Source organism: Plectrocnemia conspersa, unplaced genomic scaffold (assembly GCF_051122295.1).
Source record: "Plectrocnemia conspersa isolate PC_06_02 unplaced genomic scaffold, ASM5112229v1 ptg000006l, whole genome shotgun sequence".
NCBI lineage: Eukaryota > Metazoa > Arthropoda > Insecta > Trichoptera > Polycentropodidae > Plectrocnemia > Plectrocnemia conspersa.
The window spans coordinates 16,590,178-16,606,442 of NW_028277170.1; the positions used below are offsets into that span (position 1 = coordinate 16,590,178).

At 30.7% G+C, this 16,265-nt stretch overlaps 1 protein-coding gene across 1 annotated transcript in view; it reads right to left on the reverse strand.

The window, feature by feature from the left end:
* The window catches only part of LOC148234364 (uncharacterized), a 175,145-nt gene that overhangs the window by 16,363 nt on the left and 142,517 nt on the right, over positions 1-16,265 (reverse strand). Inside the window, exons 8-12 of the mRNA XM_088188425.1 lie at positions 4,396-4,555; positions 4,211-4,281; positions 1,731-1,861; positions 1,526-1,662; positions 1,292-1,335 (exon numbers count right to left, since the gene is read on the reverse strand). Of these exons, the coding sequence (XP_088044551.1) occupies positions 1,292-1,335; positions 1,526-1,662; positions 1,731-1,861; positions 4,211-4,281; positions 4,396-4,555 (543 nt within the window). The remainder of the gene's footprint in view (positions 1-1,291; positions 1,336-1,525; positions 1,663-1,730; positions 1,862-4,210; positions 4,282-4,395; positions 4,556-16,265) is intronic.

Consider the following 16,265-nt stretch of genomic DNA (forward strand, 5'->3'; position numbering starts at 1 on the left):
ATTGAACAACTGTATAACGAATTATTTTCTACAAAGTTTCATTTCATAGATATATTAAACAATTCGATAAAAACATTTTATTATTTATTTAAATAAAATTGTAACCTAACAGCCATAGCAAAAATAAAATAAATAATACATCGTATTATTACAATGAACACAAAAAAAAAATAATACAAAAAAGATTTAATAATACGAACCGGATCATGAACGCGTTTGTCATAGCAAATCCCAGGATCTTGAAATAATTTTTGCAAACGTCGTTTCAACGAAACGACGAAAACTTTCAATTGCATTCAAAAGTTATTCTGAGATCATTAGTAGAAGTTTCTATTGTTAAAACACCGAGACCATAGGAATAATTTGATGGCGAGCGGGATCAAGAAAATAATACAGCATGGCACTTTCTGACACTAAAGGGCAGACGGTTGACGGAGGTTCCTCTCCATAGAGAATCTAAATCAATCGATTGTGCAACTGATCGCATACGGATGATATGTATGCGATCAAGCAATAATTTACGCGAAGAGCAGACCTTGAAGAACTCCTAAGGGGTAAAATATTCTTTCGACAATTGGCCGCCATAGGTTACAAACTATATACGGTCGCGCAAATAATTCGAGAAAAACCGAGTTAAATCATCTGAACCACCGATGTCTGACTTTTTTATAATAATCCTTGTTAATGACTTCTACGTGAATTCCTGTATCAAGAGATGATGTCATCGTTTTAGTGAAAGACAGGACAACACCTATACTGTTGGTTAAACAAAACTTGCCGAAAGAGATAAATATTTCGATCAATTTAGCAGAAGCTGACAACAGTCAATAGTTATTTATGTACAATTTGTCACCATTTAAATAAATACGAGTGACTTTGTGCATTTTCAAAGATCAGGATGGAATGACGTCTTGAGAATCAGATTAAAAATATGTTTTAGAGGAGCAGCGAGACTGACTTCGTAATCCTTAAAAATAAAATCGGGCACAAAATTATATTATAATATAGCACACAGTATATTTAAATTTTCAGACTTTAGATCAAAACAATAGATTTCAAAAATATTAAGCGTATAATTTTACATATAGATATAGTTGTAATATCTTGTTGCAAAAATACAAATTTATTCAAAGATAAGTATATCTATATATTATTACATCGATATACTTATCCATACATTATTTGGTTAAGATTAAGAAATAAAATAATATTTAAAAACGGACAGAATATTATAGAATTTTAAGGAGAAAAAAGGAACCGCTGATGTATACAATTAAAAAATTTAACTTACTTTTAATATATTAATTTTCAAATTGTCGTGTGTTTGTTTTTTTTCTGCAAAACAATTAATACGATAGGTCAAGTTAAACATATTTTATAAAAAATGTGTTAAAATTATAAACATATGCTTGCAATTACGATATATATATATAAATATAATTACATAAAAAAAACCGCAGAGCAGTCACTTTTAAATATTATAAAATTAACGCCATGTACAACACAACATATAAGGTCTTCTCACCTTCCATTTCAACCACTTTGCCTGCTAAAGTCCACGTATCTACCAGTTTTTCACTTAACGGCGTAGTCACACCTCTTAAGAAATAATTGTACTTATTAACAGAAATATAAGCGCTAAGGCTGTAGTCCAATATATCACTAAAAACACACCAACAATTTTTATTCACTGTATTCACTGTATTATTTTATTATTTTGAGTTGTATACCTAAGACAAATGTTTTTGATTGCGGGCATGTAAATAACATTCTTTATGGTAAGATTCGGCTTTGTGTGCGATGTAAATTTTGCGATTACATACTGGGGAATAATAAGCTCAAAAAATTCCCTAAGGAACCCCTAGAAAAAAAACTCAATACACAACATATCATACATATACTTAATTATTGAATTTGTTGTTGTGTGTATGTGGGTGTCACTCGTGAGTATGACTGGTGATGATGAAGATGAATGAAATATGTGTAGATAGGAGTAAGGAAATAAAATTAATAAAATATATGACTTGTGTATATTACTGCGATTCGCTACACACGAAAAACACATTAACATATAACTGACTGAAAACTGGATACTTACACAGGAAATCCCAAAATTTCACAAATCGCGGGAAATATCGTAAATCCGTAAACTAGGCCAAGTCATGTTTGGGACATCCTGTATGGTTTAATGTATTCGTATAAAAAGTATTGCATCACGTTTCATTTGCATTCATTACTGTAGATATGAATGATAATTTTTTTGCATATGCGTATTCAGATTATAGTAGTGCTTTTTAACATTCGAATTAATATTGTACGTGTAAATTAGAGAACTGTTTTTTTTGGTAAAAAATACTTTTTTCCATTATCTAATACAAATGCTATGAGCATCTTAATTGTAAGTAATCATAAAAAGCTTCTCAAGAAAATTCCATCATCAATGAAACTAACCACTTTTTTATTTATTGATCTATAAATATCTTTTCCTGAAACAGCGACAATAATATACAGCTCGCAGCTGTAAATCACTAAGCAGTGACACCATATTTATAATCTGATCTAAATAGTTTATAATACAAACTAATATTGATTGATTTAGAAGTAACTGATATGTGCTTTTACAATATTTTCAATTAAACGCTAATACAAAATGTCGACTTTAATATAAAGTAAACAAAATAAATCTATTTGGGATAAACTTAAGATTAAGAATAAGAACACACATTAAAGATAAATTGCTGAATCGAGAAAAGTAGGACAAGGCATGCGATCGAGCACCTTCGAAAAGAGAAAATTCGTAAGTGATGAAAAATGATGGAAGTTGTTTGGAAAGAAAGAACACTGACTCTATATTAGGATAGTTGTAAGCTAGATAGATGTCCTAAAATAAAAAAATAAATAGTGAAGTTCAAGAGAAGTTCAAATCTAGACTAGAAATTGGAGGACCAAACAAACGTTTTCAGATACACATCAAAAAAGGTGTGTCAAGTAAGTTTCAATTGGAATGAGTCTGTAGGACAAGCTTAAGCTAATTATAATAATGTATAGTTAGAACAGTCATTTGAATATGTAAAATTCATTGTTAGGATCTATTATTATTCATAAAATATGTATTCTTGACATACCTTATGGGAGAATACCTAATAGATTTTATATTGGCATAGATTCACTTGAATCTAGCTTAATGTAAATATATTTTATAAAAGAAAATTGCTTAACAAAATTGTAAATTCAAGGATGAGCTGCGTAAAATAAAGATGCTCTATTTAGGTTGCTGCTATATTAAAAGGCACGGGAGATAATAAACTGAGCTAAAAACCACTATATGATATATTAAATCGCTAACATGATTACTAGTGATAATCAGTTTATTCGCATACACTTTTTAATGATAGTTGTAGTTGTTTTGTAGTGTTTCTTTTAGTGACAAGGCAGTTATTACATTATGATTAGTTGCAATTTTTAAGATTTTCATAGCGTATGTATTAGAATGATGAAAGCAAAGTAGCAATAATAAATATTTTTTAGCAATATAGATAATCATTTTACACGTATCCCTGTGTTTTATAAAAATGTAAAAATAATTAATTTTCATTATTGGTATTATATGAAATTAATGTAGAAAAAAATTCTTTTTTTTTCTGAAATTATTGCAAATATTACGTATGGTAGTTTTTATGTTGCTATGACAGCAAAACATGTTCAATCTTATTATTTATTTTAAGAACAATCATCGCTGGCAATTAAAAATACATTTTTTTATTTGTTTCTGATTATAATGAAGTGTTACAAAAAATAAAATAAATTGCTATATAAAAAATACAGTGGATAAGAGCTTTAAGAATTGCGTATTATAACATGTATTATGAGACATCTTTAGATAAATAGAAAAAAAACAGAGAAGTAACCTCTAAATGCTTATGAAAAATAAAAATATAATATATATTTATAACTTTAAAAAACTTTTATCCACGAACTTTACAAAAATTAGTTATCGGAAAATTTCTTATTTAAGACATTTAAGATAATGGTGGGGTGTAAAAATATATTTGATTTAACACTATTTAATGTTAAAATGCAAAACTCTTTATCTAAAAGCGAAAATAAATAGTATCACGTGTTTATTATTATTTTCCCTACAGCGGTAATGCAATATTTTTTAAGACTTTTTAATGTTTGTGCTAATTATTATTATTATAATTTTAATTACTTCACTAAAAGAATGTTTCAATTTAAACCATGCTTTCCCATTAGTCGTCTCACTTAAATAGGGCCAGTCATCTATAATTGTTTGTGGATTCGTTACACATCTACACAAAACTTTAACGTTTTGCCACTACTAGGTTCTAAATAATTTTGAAAAAAGTTCGTCTATATATTGAAGAATGCGATCACCTTTTAAATTTTGCGCGCTTATTTCGGGCATCGACGATACGGAGAGTTCGGTAGCCAATTTTCCAAAATCGCATTCAACAGAGGCCCAGCAATACTTATCGGACCAGTAAGAATTACTACTGAGAAGACTGTCAATGTTGTTCATGCTTCGCGATCTGAGCTGCTGGAAAAAATTAAATTTTGATTTTTCTTATAAGATTTTTAGCACATTTCAATTTAAAAAAAGAGCTGGTTAAACGAAGAATAATTTGGTTCAGCGAAAAATATATTATAAAATTTAAAAATCATAATATTATAGTATATACATAATACATAATCTTATTTTAAGTATAATACATATTAAATAAATAAAAAATGTATGGCAATTATTATTATATTTATGAAAAACTCATGCAAAATATAAATAATAATATAAAACAATATTATTTAGCGATTAAGTGTTCTTTTTTTTATTATAAATCACACAAAACGTTTGGAGGTATATATGTAATTGATAAATTTATAATTCACCCGTAAGATGTCATTATAAAACAGACGAAAGTTATTCGTACAAAAAGGTTCGTAACTTAGATAATTTTCCATGAAAAATATTTTGAACGTTAATTTCTAAACAATTTATGTAATTATTAAATATTTTTAAAAAACGTGCTTTTCAAAGATATAATAAATTCTTTTATATGTATCTATCATATAAAACCATCTAGCACTATATGTATTTTATAATTATGTTTTTTTCAGTCATGCATTGATTTTAAAAACTTTTGTAAATCATTTGTATTAAAAATCACCGAATTTACAATGATATTTTAGGTATAACAGTTTTTCATTTCAGCGTCAATTATATAATCTAATATAATCGGAAAGTCATTTTTCGCACTCGAATACATTTATGCTTGCCCAAAAGAGTAAGATTATCGAATAAGTAATTTATATGGGCGAAGATCTATTAGATTTATAGATATACTGTGCTTTAAAAATAGCAAAAATAAGGATTTATTGCTTTATATTAAGATTGATAGAAATTATGCAAATATTTTCACCATTTGATCCGTTAAATCAGGACTTTTTTAAGTCAAAATACAATTTATGAGTAAAATGCGGCATAGAGCATCAGTTTATCTTCAAGAGATAAGCAGTTAAAAATAGCTTAATTGTAAAAACTTAAATTAGTTTAAGAAAATACTGTAATTTTTTAAACTGTATTATTTCTTTTAAATCAATTACACAATTATTTTTTGTGTTTTTACGTGTTGTTTATTTACTCAAATGCCATTTTTTACATTTATTCCAATTCTTCAAGTTTAATTGGTCGCACAATGAAAATATTTTTTAGAAACACAGGTGTCTTTAAAAAATTATTTCGAATATTTTATCAATGTGTAAAAAAGGTTTTGGGAAAATAGTTGCGGTTTATGTAATTTTTACAATGAAAATATCATTTAATTATTTTACAATATTAATTTTGCTTCAAATTAGGTCATTGAATTAAAGATGAAAAATAAGAATTAAAGAGCTTTTTGTATATATTCAAAATGTGTAGTAAAAAATAAAAAAATCTACACGTTTTGGTTTAGATAATAAAGTCAGTCTGAGTTAATATTTTTTATAATTGCGTTTTATTCGATTATTTTTGAATATAATAAATTATAAAATAGGACGAAAGAAAAGGCCAGAATTGACAAAGGTAATAAATTGATACCATCCTATTCTTGCTTGAGGCTATTAGGATGCTAATGGAGATAAAAAATATGATTATTTTAAGTGCTTTTCTTTTATGCATTAAAAATATTGAAAGTAAGATTTTAGACCCTAGTAGAAAATTAGTATATATATATATGTAAGGGAATTTAAACAAGGGAACGCAAGAGATCTAGGGTAGAATTTTTTTAAACCTCTAGGCTTAAGAAACGCACCGTATAAATGTGGTTCCAAAAAATCGTGCTGTGGGCTTTGAGCTTTTATAATATTGTGGGAAGTTTTATTAGGTGTAACTACGCACAACAATGAAAGAACCTGCACAAAAGTAATGTCAAGTTGTGCTAGATTTCGTGCTAGGGACGAAAGCATTGAAAATAAAAAATGTCATGAGCATTCTTATTTATTTAAGTTAGGTTAGATTTTGTATTAGAGACAAAAACCTTGAAGATGTAGAATATCTCTAATTGCGATGTTTATTGTCAATCAAAAAGGTCCAATTCTCTTGCACGACAATGCGTGATTAAACATTTCAATATTGATTTATAATTAGTTGATTTAACATTTCAATAACTTATTTTTTGGTAAGGTATTTAGCAACAGAACTCTTACATTTTACAATTCTCAACTATTAGCTGATAAAAAAGTCTTTGAATATGAGTCATAAATCGCATTTATTTTCATATATAATTTTATGTTTTATTAATAATATTTTTTTGTGTTACCAAAACATTTTGGTTCGCCCTTTCTAACTGACGTCTGTCACCTCGCTCGGGCGCGTTCAATCGCACCCATTGTGAGCAATATTGGATCGTTCCAAAAAGTAGTTTAAGAAAACTAAAAAAAAAACACCCTGAGAAAAGAGATGGTTTGTTCTTTCTGTACGGGGTTGAAGAACGCGTAGGGATAGCTCATGTTTTATAGGCCGATAAGGAACTAAAATTAGACGTAGAAAATCGATGGCTCGCCATGAGTTCACACAACACCACTGATATATTATGTTTCTACTTATGGCTCTAAATCGTTGTCGAGTTTGTATTAATTGCAATTATCGTGTAATATTAGGTTTGTCGAAGATTATGTGGTTTTGTAAACCCGAATGCGCAATTTCAGCGACGTAACGCGGTAGCTATAGCAAGTAAATACTATATTCAATATTTGTATATTTTTATTATTTGATTTATTTAAAATTAAATAAGGAAATCTCTATGTAATGTCTATGCTTTAGATCTACAGATATTTTCTTAGTAAACTTCTTAGTATATATAATATAAAAAAGCTACTTTAAAGTGTTAATTAATATCAAAGGTAAGGCGTGTCATAGCTGAATTAATTACAATTTTTAAATATAAAAATAGTGTTTGCAACGTAAAATATGAGCTTTTGTGCATTTTTTGTGTACATATTGTATGTATTCCATATTAAAGATGGAACAGAAAATATATTTAGAGCTTAGTATTTCATAATAATTTCATGTTCATATATAGAACCAAAAAAAAAATTCTAATAATTACTATAATATAATAAAAATATAAATGTATTATATTAAGAATAAAAAATACTAGTTATGATATTTTTATATAAAATTAAGCAAGTAAGGTGACCATTGTATTTTTTAATTGAGGTCTGAGGTAAAGCAAACAATTATATAGAATGGGTAATAATATTATATTATATACGTAATATGTTATTATTCTTATGTGTATGTATGTAAACTTTTTTTTTTCTTAGTATTTTAACATTATCAATCTTCAATGTGATATGTTTATATTAAAAAGAAAGACATACATTGAAAACATTAATAAAACGAAAAATCAGCATCATTAATAGGCTTTTAATAGTCAATTAAATCAATTGAAATTCTCACGTAACACGTAATATAGTTATTTGTAGTGTTAATTTTTATTAACATTACTCAATAGATTTCAATCATTATGAATGAAATTTAAAGTGTTACAATAGCAAAATCTATAGTAAGCATATATTATTTTGCCCCTCAATAAATATACATATGGTCATCTTACTCTGTTGTTTATTGTTTTAATGTGAAAATAAATATATAGGCCGTCATATCAACTACTAAAGTTCTAAATAATAAGCATATTTAAAAATATATGTATTATGTCTAATATACGCATACAAGCTTATTATAGATAATAATTTTTATTTCTAATACGCTTTATAAGCGTAATTAATTAAAACCGTTTGTGATAATCGTACGCAAATGACAATCGCTTAATTGTTGTGTGAATTATCAAGCAACGCGGCATTAAGCATATAAATAAGTAAATCGTAAAGTTAAGGCTCTAATATGTCCGGTAAATGAATTTGAGAATATACGAATATGTATGTATAGAGTGGAGAAAAGGACACTGTTGAAAAATATATTAATTAATAAAATATATTTAAAATAATCAATGTACAGCCTTGACCATAATAAAGGAGCACTCCTTGAAATGGTGTGTAACTCTTTACAAGTGCATAGTCTGACCAAAATACTTGAGCAGCTAGTACTATACAAAGGAATTTGTCGTTTTTAATTTCTCTTTAAGTCTCTGCAAGCGAAAGGCCATCCATTTTTTCGCAGAAGGTAAGAAGAAATCTCAATAATAGGTTGTAAAGCATGACACAATCCATGGCTTTCAGAAATAAATAAACATCGAAGGCTAGAGTGGGCCCGAAAATACCGATGAAACCAACTTTAAAATAACTTTAACACGAAAAAAATATTATAAACTTAATTTATTTAAAAAATTTTAGAGCAATAAGTTTTATATAATAATCATACTCTTTTAGGTTTTTGTGACCCCTGGTGTAGTACACGTGCGTTGAAGAGTCGGAAAATAATATCTAACTGATTGCGTAGTACCCAAAGTCAAATATAATGGCGGAAGCGTTATAGTCTGGGGTTACATTTACATGGCAGCAGCAGGGACAGAAAACCTGTATATTTGCGAGAGTAGTATGAATAATGACATTTATGTTTCAATGTTGGAATCCACTTTAGTGAATTACTACTGGAAAATATTTCCAAGCACAGACCACGCTACCATCCGATTCCAGCAAAATAACACTTAGCTAAAAATCAAACGCTTTTAGGGTGGCCTACACAATTAACATACCTAAATCCTATAGAGCATTTATGTGCAAAATTAAAAGAAAATGACACTTTAAGCAACTTTTGTCGGTTTTTAATTAAAATTTTCACGATTTTTTAATATATAACACATGTATTGTTGTACCCCATTATTTTGGACAAAGCTGTTTTTATGGCAATGAAACCATTATTATGGACATGACACGTTGATTCTAGATGCAATTCATATAATCGAAGAGTATATTTTTTATAATATACAATGTGTTGTATATTAGACTAATACATAATTATAAGTGAAGCTATCTATAATTTAGTTTTGCGGCAAAATTTACTCTGGGAAGAAAAAAGTATATAGTACTATTTTGGCTTCTTACCCAGATCAACGTTAAAATCTTATTCATAAGATATCAGGACTTCGATGTTTCAAAACACCTTTAAAAATGCTTCAGCTTTTGAGTGAATTATGAAGAACTATTTCAACATGTTATTTAATACATATCATAAGAATCTTAAATAAAGCGAATTTTATCCTACTTCTGTGGGTGTCGTTTTTAATGATTAAATAATATACAAAAATAGATCTATGGTATTAATTTTCTAGTGTGAGTAATGCTAAGATGTGCATGATGACTATGAGTGAGTTGTAGGTAGTTTATTTAACATTAAACCCCTATAAGTCAGGCGTACCCTATTGAGTAATCGCAAATGAAGCAAATTTAGTTAGGGTTAAATCTGAAAAGAAATATATTTAATATGAGTATAACGCTTTTGATAATAAGTGAATCATTAAATGAGAATAAATGTATGGCTTTTTTACTTTCTCGGGCTTCTATGTAATATGCTGTACAAAATAATGAAAATTTAATTATTGTCTGCGCGTGATAAAAGAGAATGTTTATCTAATTAAATTTATAAAACTACTGCCTATTTAAGCGCTTCGTGCATGTGCTTAATAATTATATTAATTATTATCTCTACGCGAGTTGCCCTAGCTACATTTTTACCTCGGGTAGTACTGTTGATTTAGGTACTACCAGAAACATAGATAGGGTATCCATAGCCATCTTATTCTCATTGGGTAGAAAAAACTGGTACCTTGCTCTCTTTTCGTCGAGAGCCTTACTCGACGACCTATGTTGGCCGTCCCTGCGTCTAAAAAGCTTTTTAATATGCGCCAACCTAGCGTTTTTCTTCTTGGGTTTTCCCTTGATTTTCTCCGAAGCTTCTTTTATGTCAGATTCATTATTTTTCGCAGGTTCTTTAGCTGCGGGGGCCTTCTTGATGGCGCCCTTGGAGCTTGAAGCTGGCACGGAGCTTGAAGCTGGCATGGAGCTTGAAGCTGCCACGGAGCTTGCTATAGCCACTTCATTTACTTCCGGCTCCACGACCACTCTAAATGGAGTCGTTTCTCCCCTTTGAGCATATCCTTTATGCATCGGAACCTTTTTGATGGCCCCTTTCGACTCTATCTCATGTATTGGTTTAGCCACTTCCTTCTTCTCGGGTTCCACGACTACTTTAAACGGTGTAGTTTTTCCCTTTTGTGCAAATCCTTTATTCATCGGGACCTTCTTGATGGCGCCTTTGGATTGCGGATCGGAGCTTGCTTGCGGAGCTTTCTGAGCTATTTCCTTCTTCTCGTGTTCCACGGCCACTTTATGTGTCGTTTTTACCTTTTGCGGATTTCCTTTAGTCATCGGGACCTTCTTGATGGCTCCCTTAGATTCAAATTCTGGTACTGGCTTAGAAACTTCCTTCTTCTCCATGACTACTCCTGATGCGAGAGAATTCATTTTTTGATTTGACCTTTTGGCCATCGGTACCTTCTTGATTGGTCCTTTAGAAGGCGAAGCAGACGATCTTTGCTTATAGGTTTTTGAAAGAAATTTCGTTGCAGTATAATGGCTGCTATTATTTGGCGATTGGAAGATATTAAATCTTTGCGAGGAACAGGAAGCATTTGAGTCTCCGTCGGAATCGAAGCAACGTAATGGTGATTTAGGGAACCACGTTGTGTTCTCGTTGCCCGAAAGCGACATGACCTTGAACTTGTAAATTATTTTCCTTACTTCGCCAAGTTCGGGATAGCCTACAGACTCAAAATCTTCGTTATCTGATTTCCCCCATGTGAACGAGGTCCATTTTATAAGTTTTCTATTGCCCTTTTCGAACCAACTCTCGTTTGTTTCTTTATTCTCCTTGGGTTTACACTTCGCGTCGACGGGCACCCCTGTTGTATTTTCGGTCGTCGGAGTCGGATTGGGATCTTGCGACTGCTGATTTCGATTTCGCATGTTTATTTCAACACCACTTTCGACTCTAGGCGGTTTTTGATACCTGCCTTGTCTTGTTGGCGTCGGAACATCTTCGTTATCTTTTCTATCCATATTAATTGGCAACGACCAACTTAATGATCACTTTTCAAGTTAATAACTGTTCAATGAACACGCTTTTATAATTTTTGCGTAACTTTATACACTTTATAAGTCGACGCAAAAGTGAATTTCTGTGGAAATAAATAAAAATACATGTTATTAAAAAACCATACGAATTATCAATACCAGGCATATATTATTTGAATAGATACAGATACACGTGAATATATATTACGTTTCAACTCATTATTGAAATATATACCTTACGGTTTTCATTCAAATATATTCCATAGTAAAAAGATGGGCAAAAACTTTAATGAACCCGTAAATAATACAGGAAAACCTTACGCCGACCTTGTTTCTAAATTTATCTCTGAATCACATTTCAGTTCACACATTTAGGGATTATTTATTCAAAGGATCTTATATGTTTACATGTTTATTCTCATTGTTTTGTGTATTTCATTAGCGTATTTATGAAACATATTTACATCACGAACTGTCTATAATAATAAAATTGTTTCAGAGCCATATTGTCTAACAAATATTATAAATCACTTACTAATACACCCATACCTCGCTATACGGCCGCTCTTTATACGGCCTTTCGCTATAACGGCCCTCTGCAATTAAGGCACGTTTTCGATTTACGGCCTAAAATGTTTCGCTATTACGGCAAAAAAACTTTTTTTCGATGTCGATTTTTAAAAAAAATTAAAAATAGATTTAATTTGCATAATTTTAAAATGAAAGGTGAAGCAGCTAGCGCCGATGAGGCCGCATCTAAGGAATATCCCAACATTTTAAAGGGAATTATTGAAAGAGGGGGTCATAAACCTGAACAAGTGTTTAACGTAGACGAAACAGGGCTTTATTGGAAGCGAATGCCTGATTGCACGTACATTTCAAAAACCGAAAAATCTGCGTCTGGTTATAAGGTGTCTAAAGAACGATTAACTTTTAATATATTTGTCCGAAAATCCAAGGCCTCTTGAAGGACTAAATAAAAATCAATTACCCACCATATGGAGATCCAACAAGAAAGCTTGGATGATTACAGCTACTTTAGAGGATTGGTTCAAAAACCACTTTTGCACAGAAGTGAAAAAATATTTGCGAGACAATAACTTAAGCAACAAACTTTGCTAATTTTGGATAATGCACCAGGGCATCCTACTAATTTATCTGAACTATCTGGAGGTGTCATGATTGAGTACCTTCCGAAAAATACAACAATTATGATCCACCCAATGGATCAGGGTGCAATAGCCACTTTTAAGGCATATTACCTACGCCGAACTTTCCGACAACTTATAAGGGAAACCGATGGTAAATCTACAATTAAAACATTTTGGAAAAACTATAACATCAAGGATGCTGTTGACAGCATCAGTGAATCATGGAAAAAATTAAAATTAACAACAATGAACCATGTTTGGAAAAATATGGCCAGAATGTGTAAAAAGTACTGATGCAGAAGTTAATTGCCTTCCTGAAATTAGGCAAAACATTTTGGATCTAGCACATGATCTCGGCTTTGAAGGTTTGAACGAACGTGATGTGCTTGATCTACTTGAAGCTGATAGGGAACCCCTTTCATATAAGGAGCTCATTCAGTTGCAAGCAGAACCGGCATTTGATGAAGAGACAGAGTCTGTTGTATTCAAACAGCTAACATCAAAAAAATTGTCAAAAGCTTTTTCCTAATTCGAACAAGGAATAAACATCTTCCTTAAAAACGATCCTGACGTCGAACGTAGCGTTAAAGTTTCTCGAGGAATTAACTCAGCCATTAGCTGTTATTAATCATTGAAGAACGAAAGAGACAAAAAGGCAAGACAAACAACGTTGGACAATTTTTTTAAGCCAAGCCCATCCTTACCAGCGAAAAATGAGAACGTCACTGATCTGCAGGTTACCATTTCTTCATCGTCTTCAGATTACAGCCATTTTAAAAAAAAATACATATGTATTCATACACATATTTTATGTAACATGAAATTGTTTCATTTTTCTTTATGGATTATTGTTGGTTTTTGGAGTCTGTTATTATTTTATGTACAAATGTATGTACTTGTTATGTATGTATTTTTGATTTAAATTAAATAAAAAGATAAAATGCATTTTAAATGATAAACCATGTTACATATTTAACGAATTTGGAACCGATCCCATTGAATTTGTATGAATTTGTATTAGAATAATTGATTCGTTATACGGCTTTTCGCTTTGCGGCCAAGTTTCATAAAGCGAGGTATGGGTGTACTATAATTCACAACTTTTATATAGATTGTGTATCGGACTATTCATACATACAATCTACATCTTACTATCTTTACATATTAAAATTAAAATAATTATTAGGTAGATAAAAGTAGATGAAAAGAATTTTTCACTTCAAAAGATTTGGCCAATAATAATTTAGTTGTTATTAATCAATAATGGACGAAGAAGAAGCGTCTTATTAGTAAGTTGCGTTATTAAATTTTCTGAAGCGTATTACCATAGTACAAACTAACACGAGCTAAGCTTTTAATTGTAATAATTTTTCTGCTTTGAAGAATTCTATATTATAACTAAAATTCAATTATTAGTCACTAAAATAAAGGAATTAGCAGCCTTAAGTAAATAGAAATTTTTATAAAAGTTTGTATAGAGGTCCGATCAACTTAATATATAACTTGTTTTAAAGCAAAAAACTATTTTTTAAACACTAGATGGACAGCACGGTTTTCATGTATTGAGATCAGTAATAACGAATCTGTTCTGTTTTTTCAAAATTGTAACAAAAGACTTTACGACACTAAAAGACCAACGGTTGATGGAAATTGATATCCATAGATCTAAATCACTATATAGAGAGATGCATTCAAACAATTTTAAATCATCTGTATACAGAAAAATAACTCGAATTTATGTCAGTTATAAATAACGCGAAGGGATGAAATTTTATTACGAGAATCGGCTGCCATAGGTTACTAACTGTCTACGATCGCTCAAATAACTTGAGAATAACTGAGTTAAATTATCCGAGCAACCGAGGTCCAACATTTTTTTTACTAATAATCCATGACAAACCTTGTCGAAAGTATTTACAAAATCCGTACAAATCCGTACCCTATATGATTCGACGAGTGTACTATGGAAAGCTCTTCTTTAAGCTGCTGATAGCGAATATACACATCTATAGATTATTAAATACCTTCTTTTTTGAGTATCGCATGCAAAAACAGAAGTATTTGGCAACTGTCCAATTAGTATAGCTATTCAAATTTTTATCCATCTGTCGGATAGTATTGATTTTTTGTTAATGAGTAATGTTTTTTCTCTGTGCAAGTTGCATTGGCGTAAAGCTGTTATGCTCTGCACATGTATTAAAATAAAATAAAATTAAATCACACCTAAATTCACATTATTTATCTACTGCTTGTCTTAATTAATATTAAAAAAATATATAAAATTTTCCAAAGAGAGTTGTTGAAATTAATTGATTTTTAAAAGGCAAAAAAAGTTTCGGAAACTATGGTCAAAGAATACAGTATTTTCTTTATTAATATGAATAAGCAGTGACGTATTCTATCTCACTGATTTAGTAATCGTCTTAGTTCAAGCAGATTACAGACGTCTACGTTGTATAATATATTCGATATGGTATCGTGGGAGCTCGATGCTTCTAATTAATATTGCAGCAAATACTGGGTTTTTATATAGGTCTCTAACTAACACATCAATCTGACATTAATTATATGTTTACCTTACAAGGCCGCAAAAGTAAATATGGGCATTGAAAATGCAGGTTTTTTTGGATCACACCGTACATCCGACTTTTTCATCTAGCAGACGCCGATGAAAGGAGCACTGCATAGACTATCCGTTGTATTTTTGCTAAAAATATCCAAATTATCATATTATATTCATCGCAATCGGTGGTTGAGCTCTGTGTGTGTATACTATGTAGTGTATATTTGCGCGCAACGGATTCAGGCGTCGGGGGCTAGGGGGTTTCACTACGGCCGTGTTGTTGTTCAGCGATTGCCAAACTTGCGCTCGAGTCATGCGTGAAATGCGAGAGCTCTAGCCAGCCGGCTTTTACGTAATCTAGATCATGAAGAGGGTAACGCCACCGGCCCCCTAATGTAAAGGTACCACCGCGTGCCATTCCACTTTCGAGCCTGGCCCCTAAGCGAGGGTGACCGTCGGTGAAAAATCGATTTTCCGCCAAATGCCTCAGCTGGTCGCCGTAAGTGGGTGAAATGTGGAGTAGCAGAGTCTCGACAACCAGAAAAACTGTAGTCTTAAAAAAATCGACGGGAGGTTTGAGAGCTACTGGAAAAGTTCTGATGCACTGTCGTACTTTTTACTTTGTTTTCAAACTGTGTGCTTGTGAATTTATTGAAAATAAATTTAGTGGGGGTGGGGTAACATAACAAATATATTGAATTTAAATTCACGTTATTATAAGAATGAGAAATTGCATCAAAATTATATAATATGAATTGAAGCAATTGAGATAAATATTTAATACAAGCTTATAACGTAAGAAAATCATAAAACGCAAGGATGCATTTTTTAAGACGTATTGGAATTCAAAACTGAAATTTCTCGAGAATAGTTGGATTATCAATATAACACCCTTTAGAAGTTTAAAGAAATGCTAAGCCACACATATCCCAATACTCTTAAAAGAAAAGTTGGAACGAATA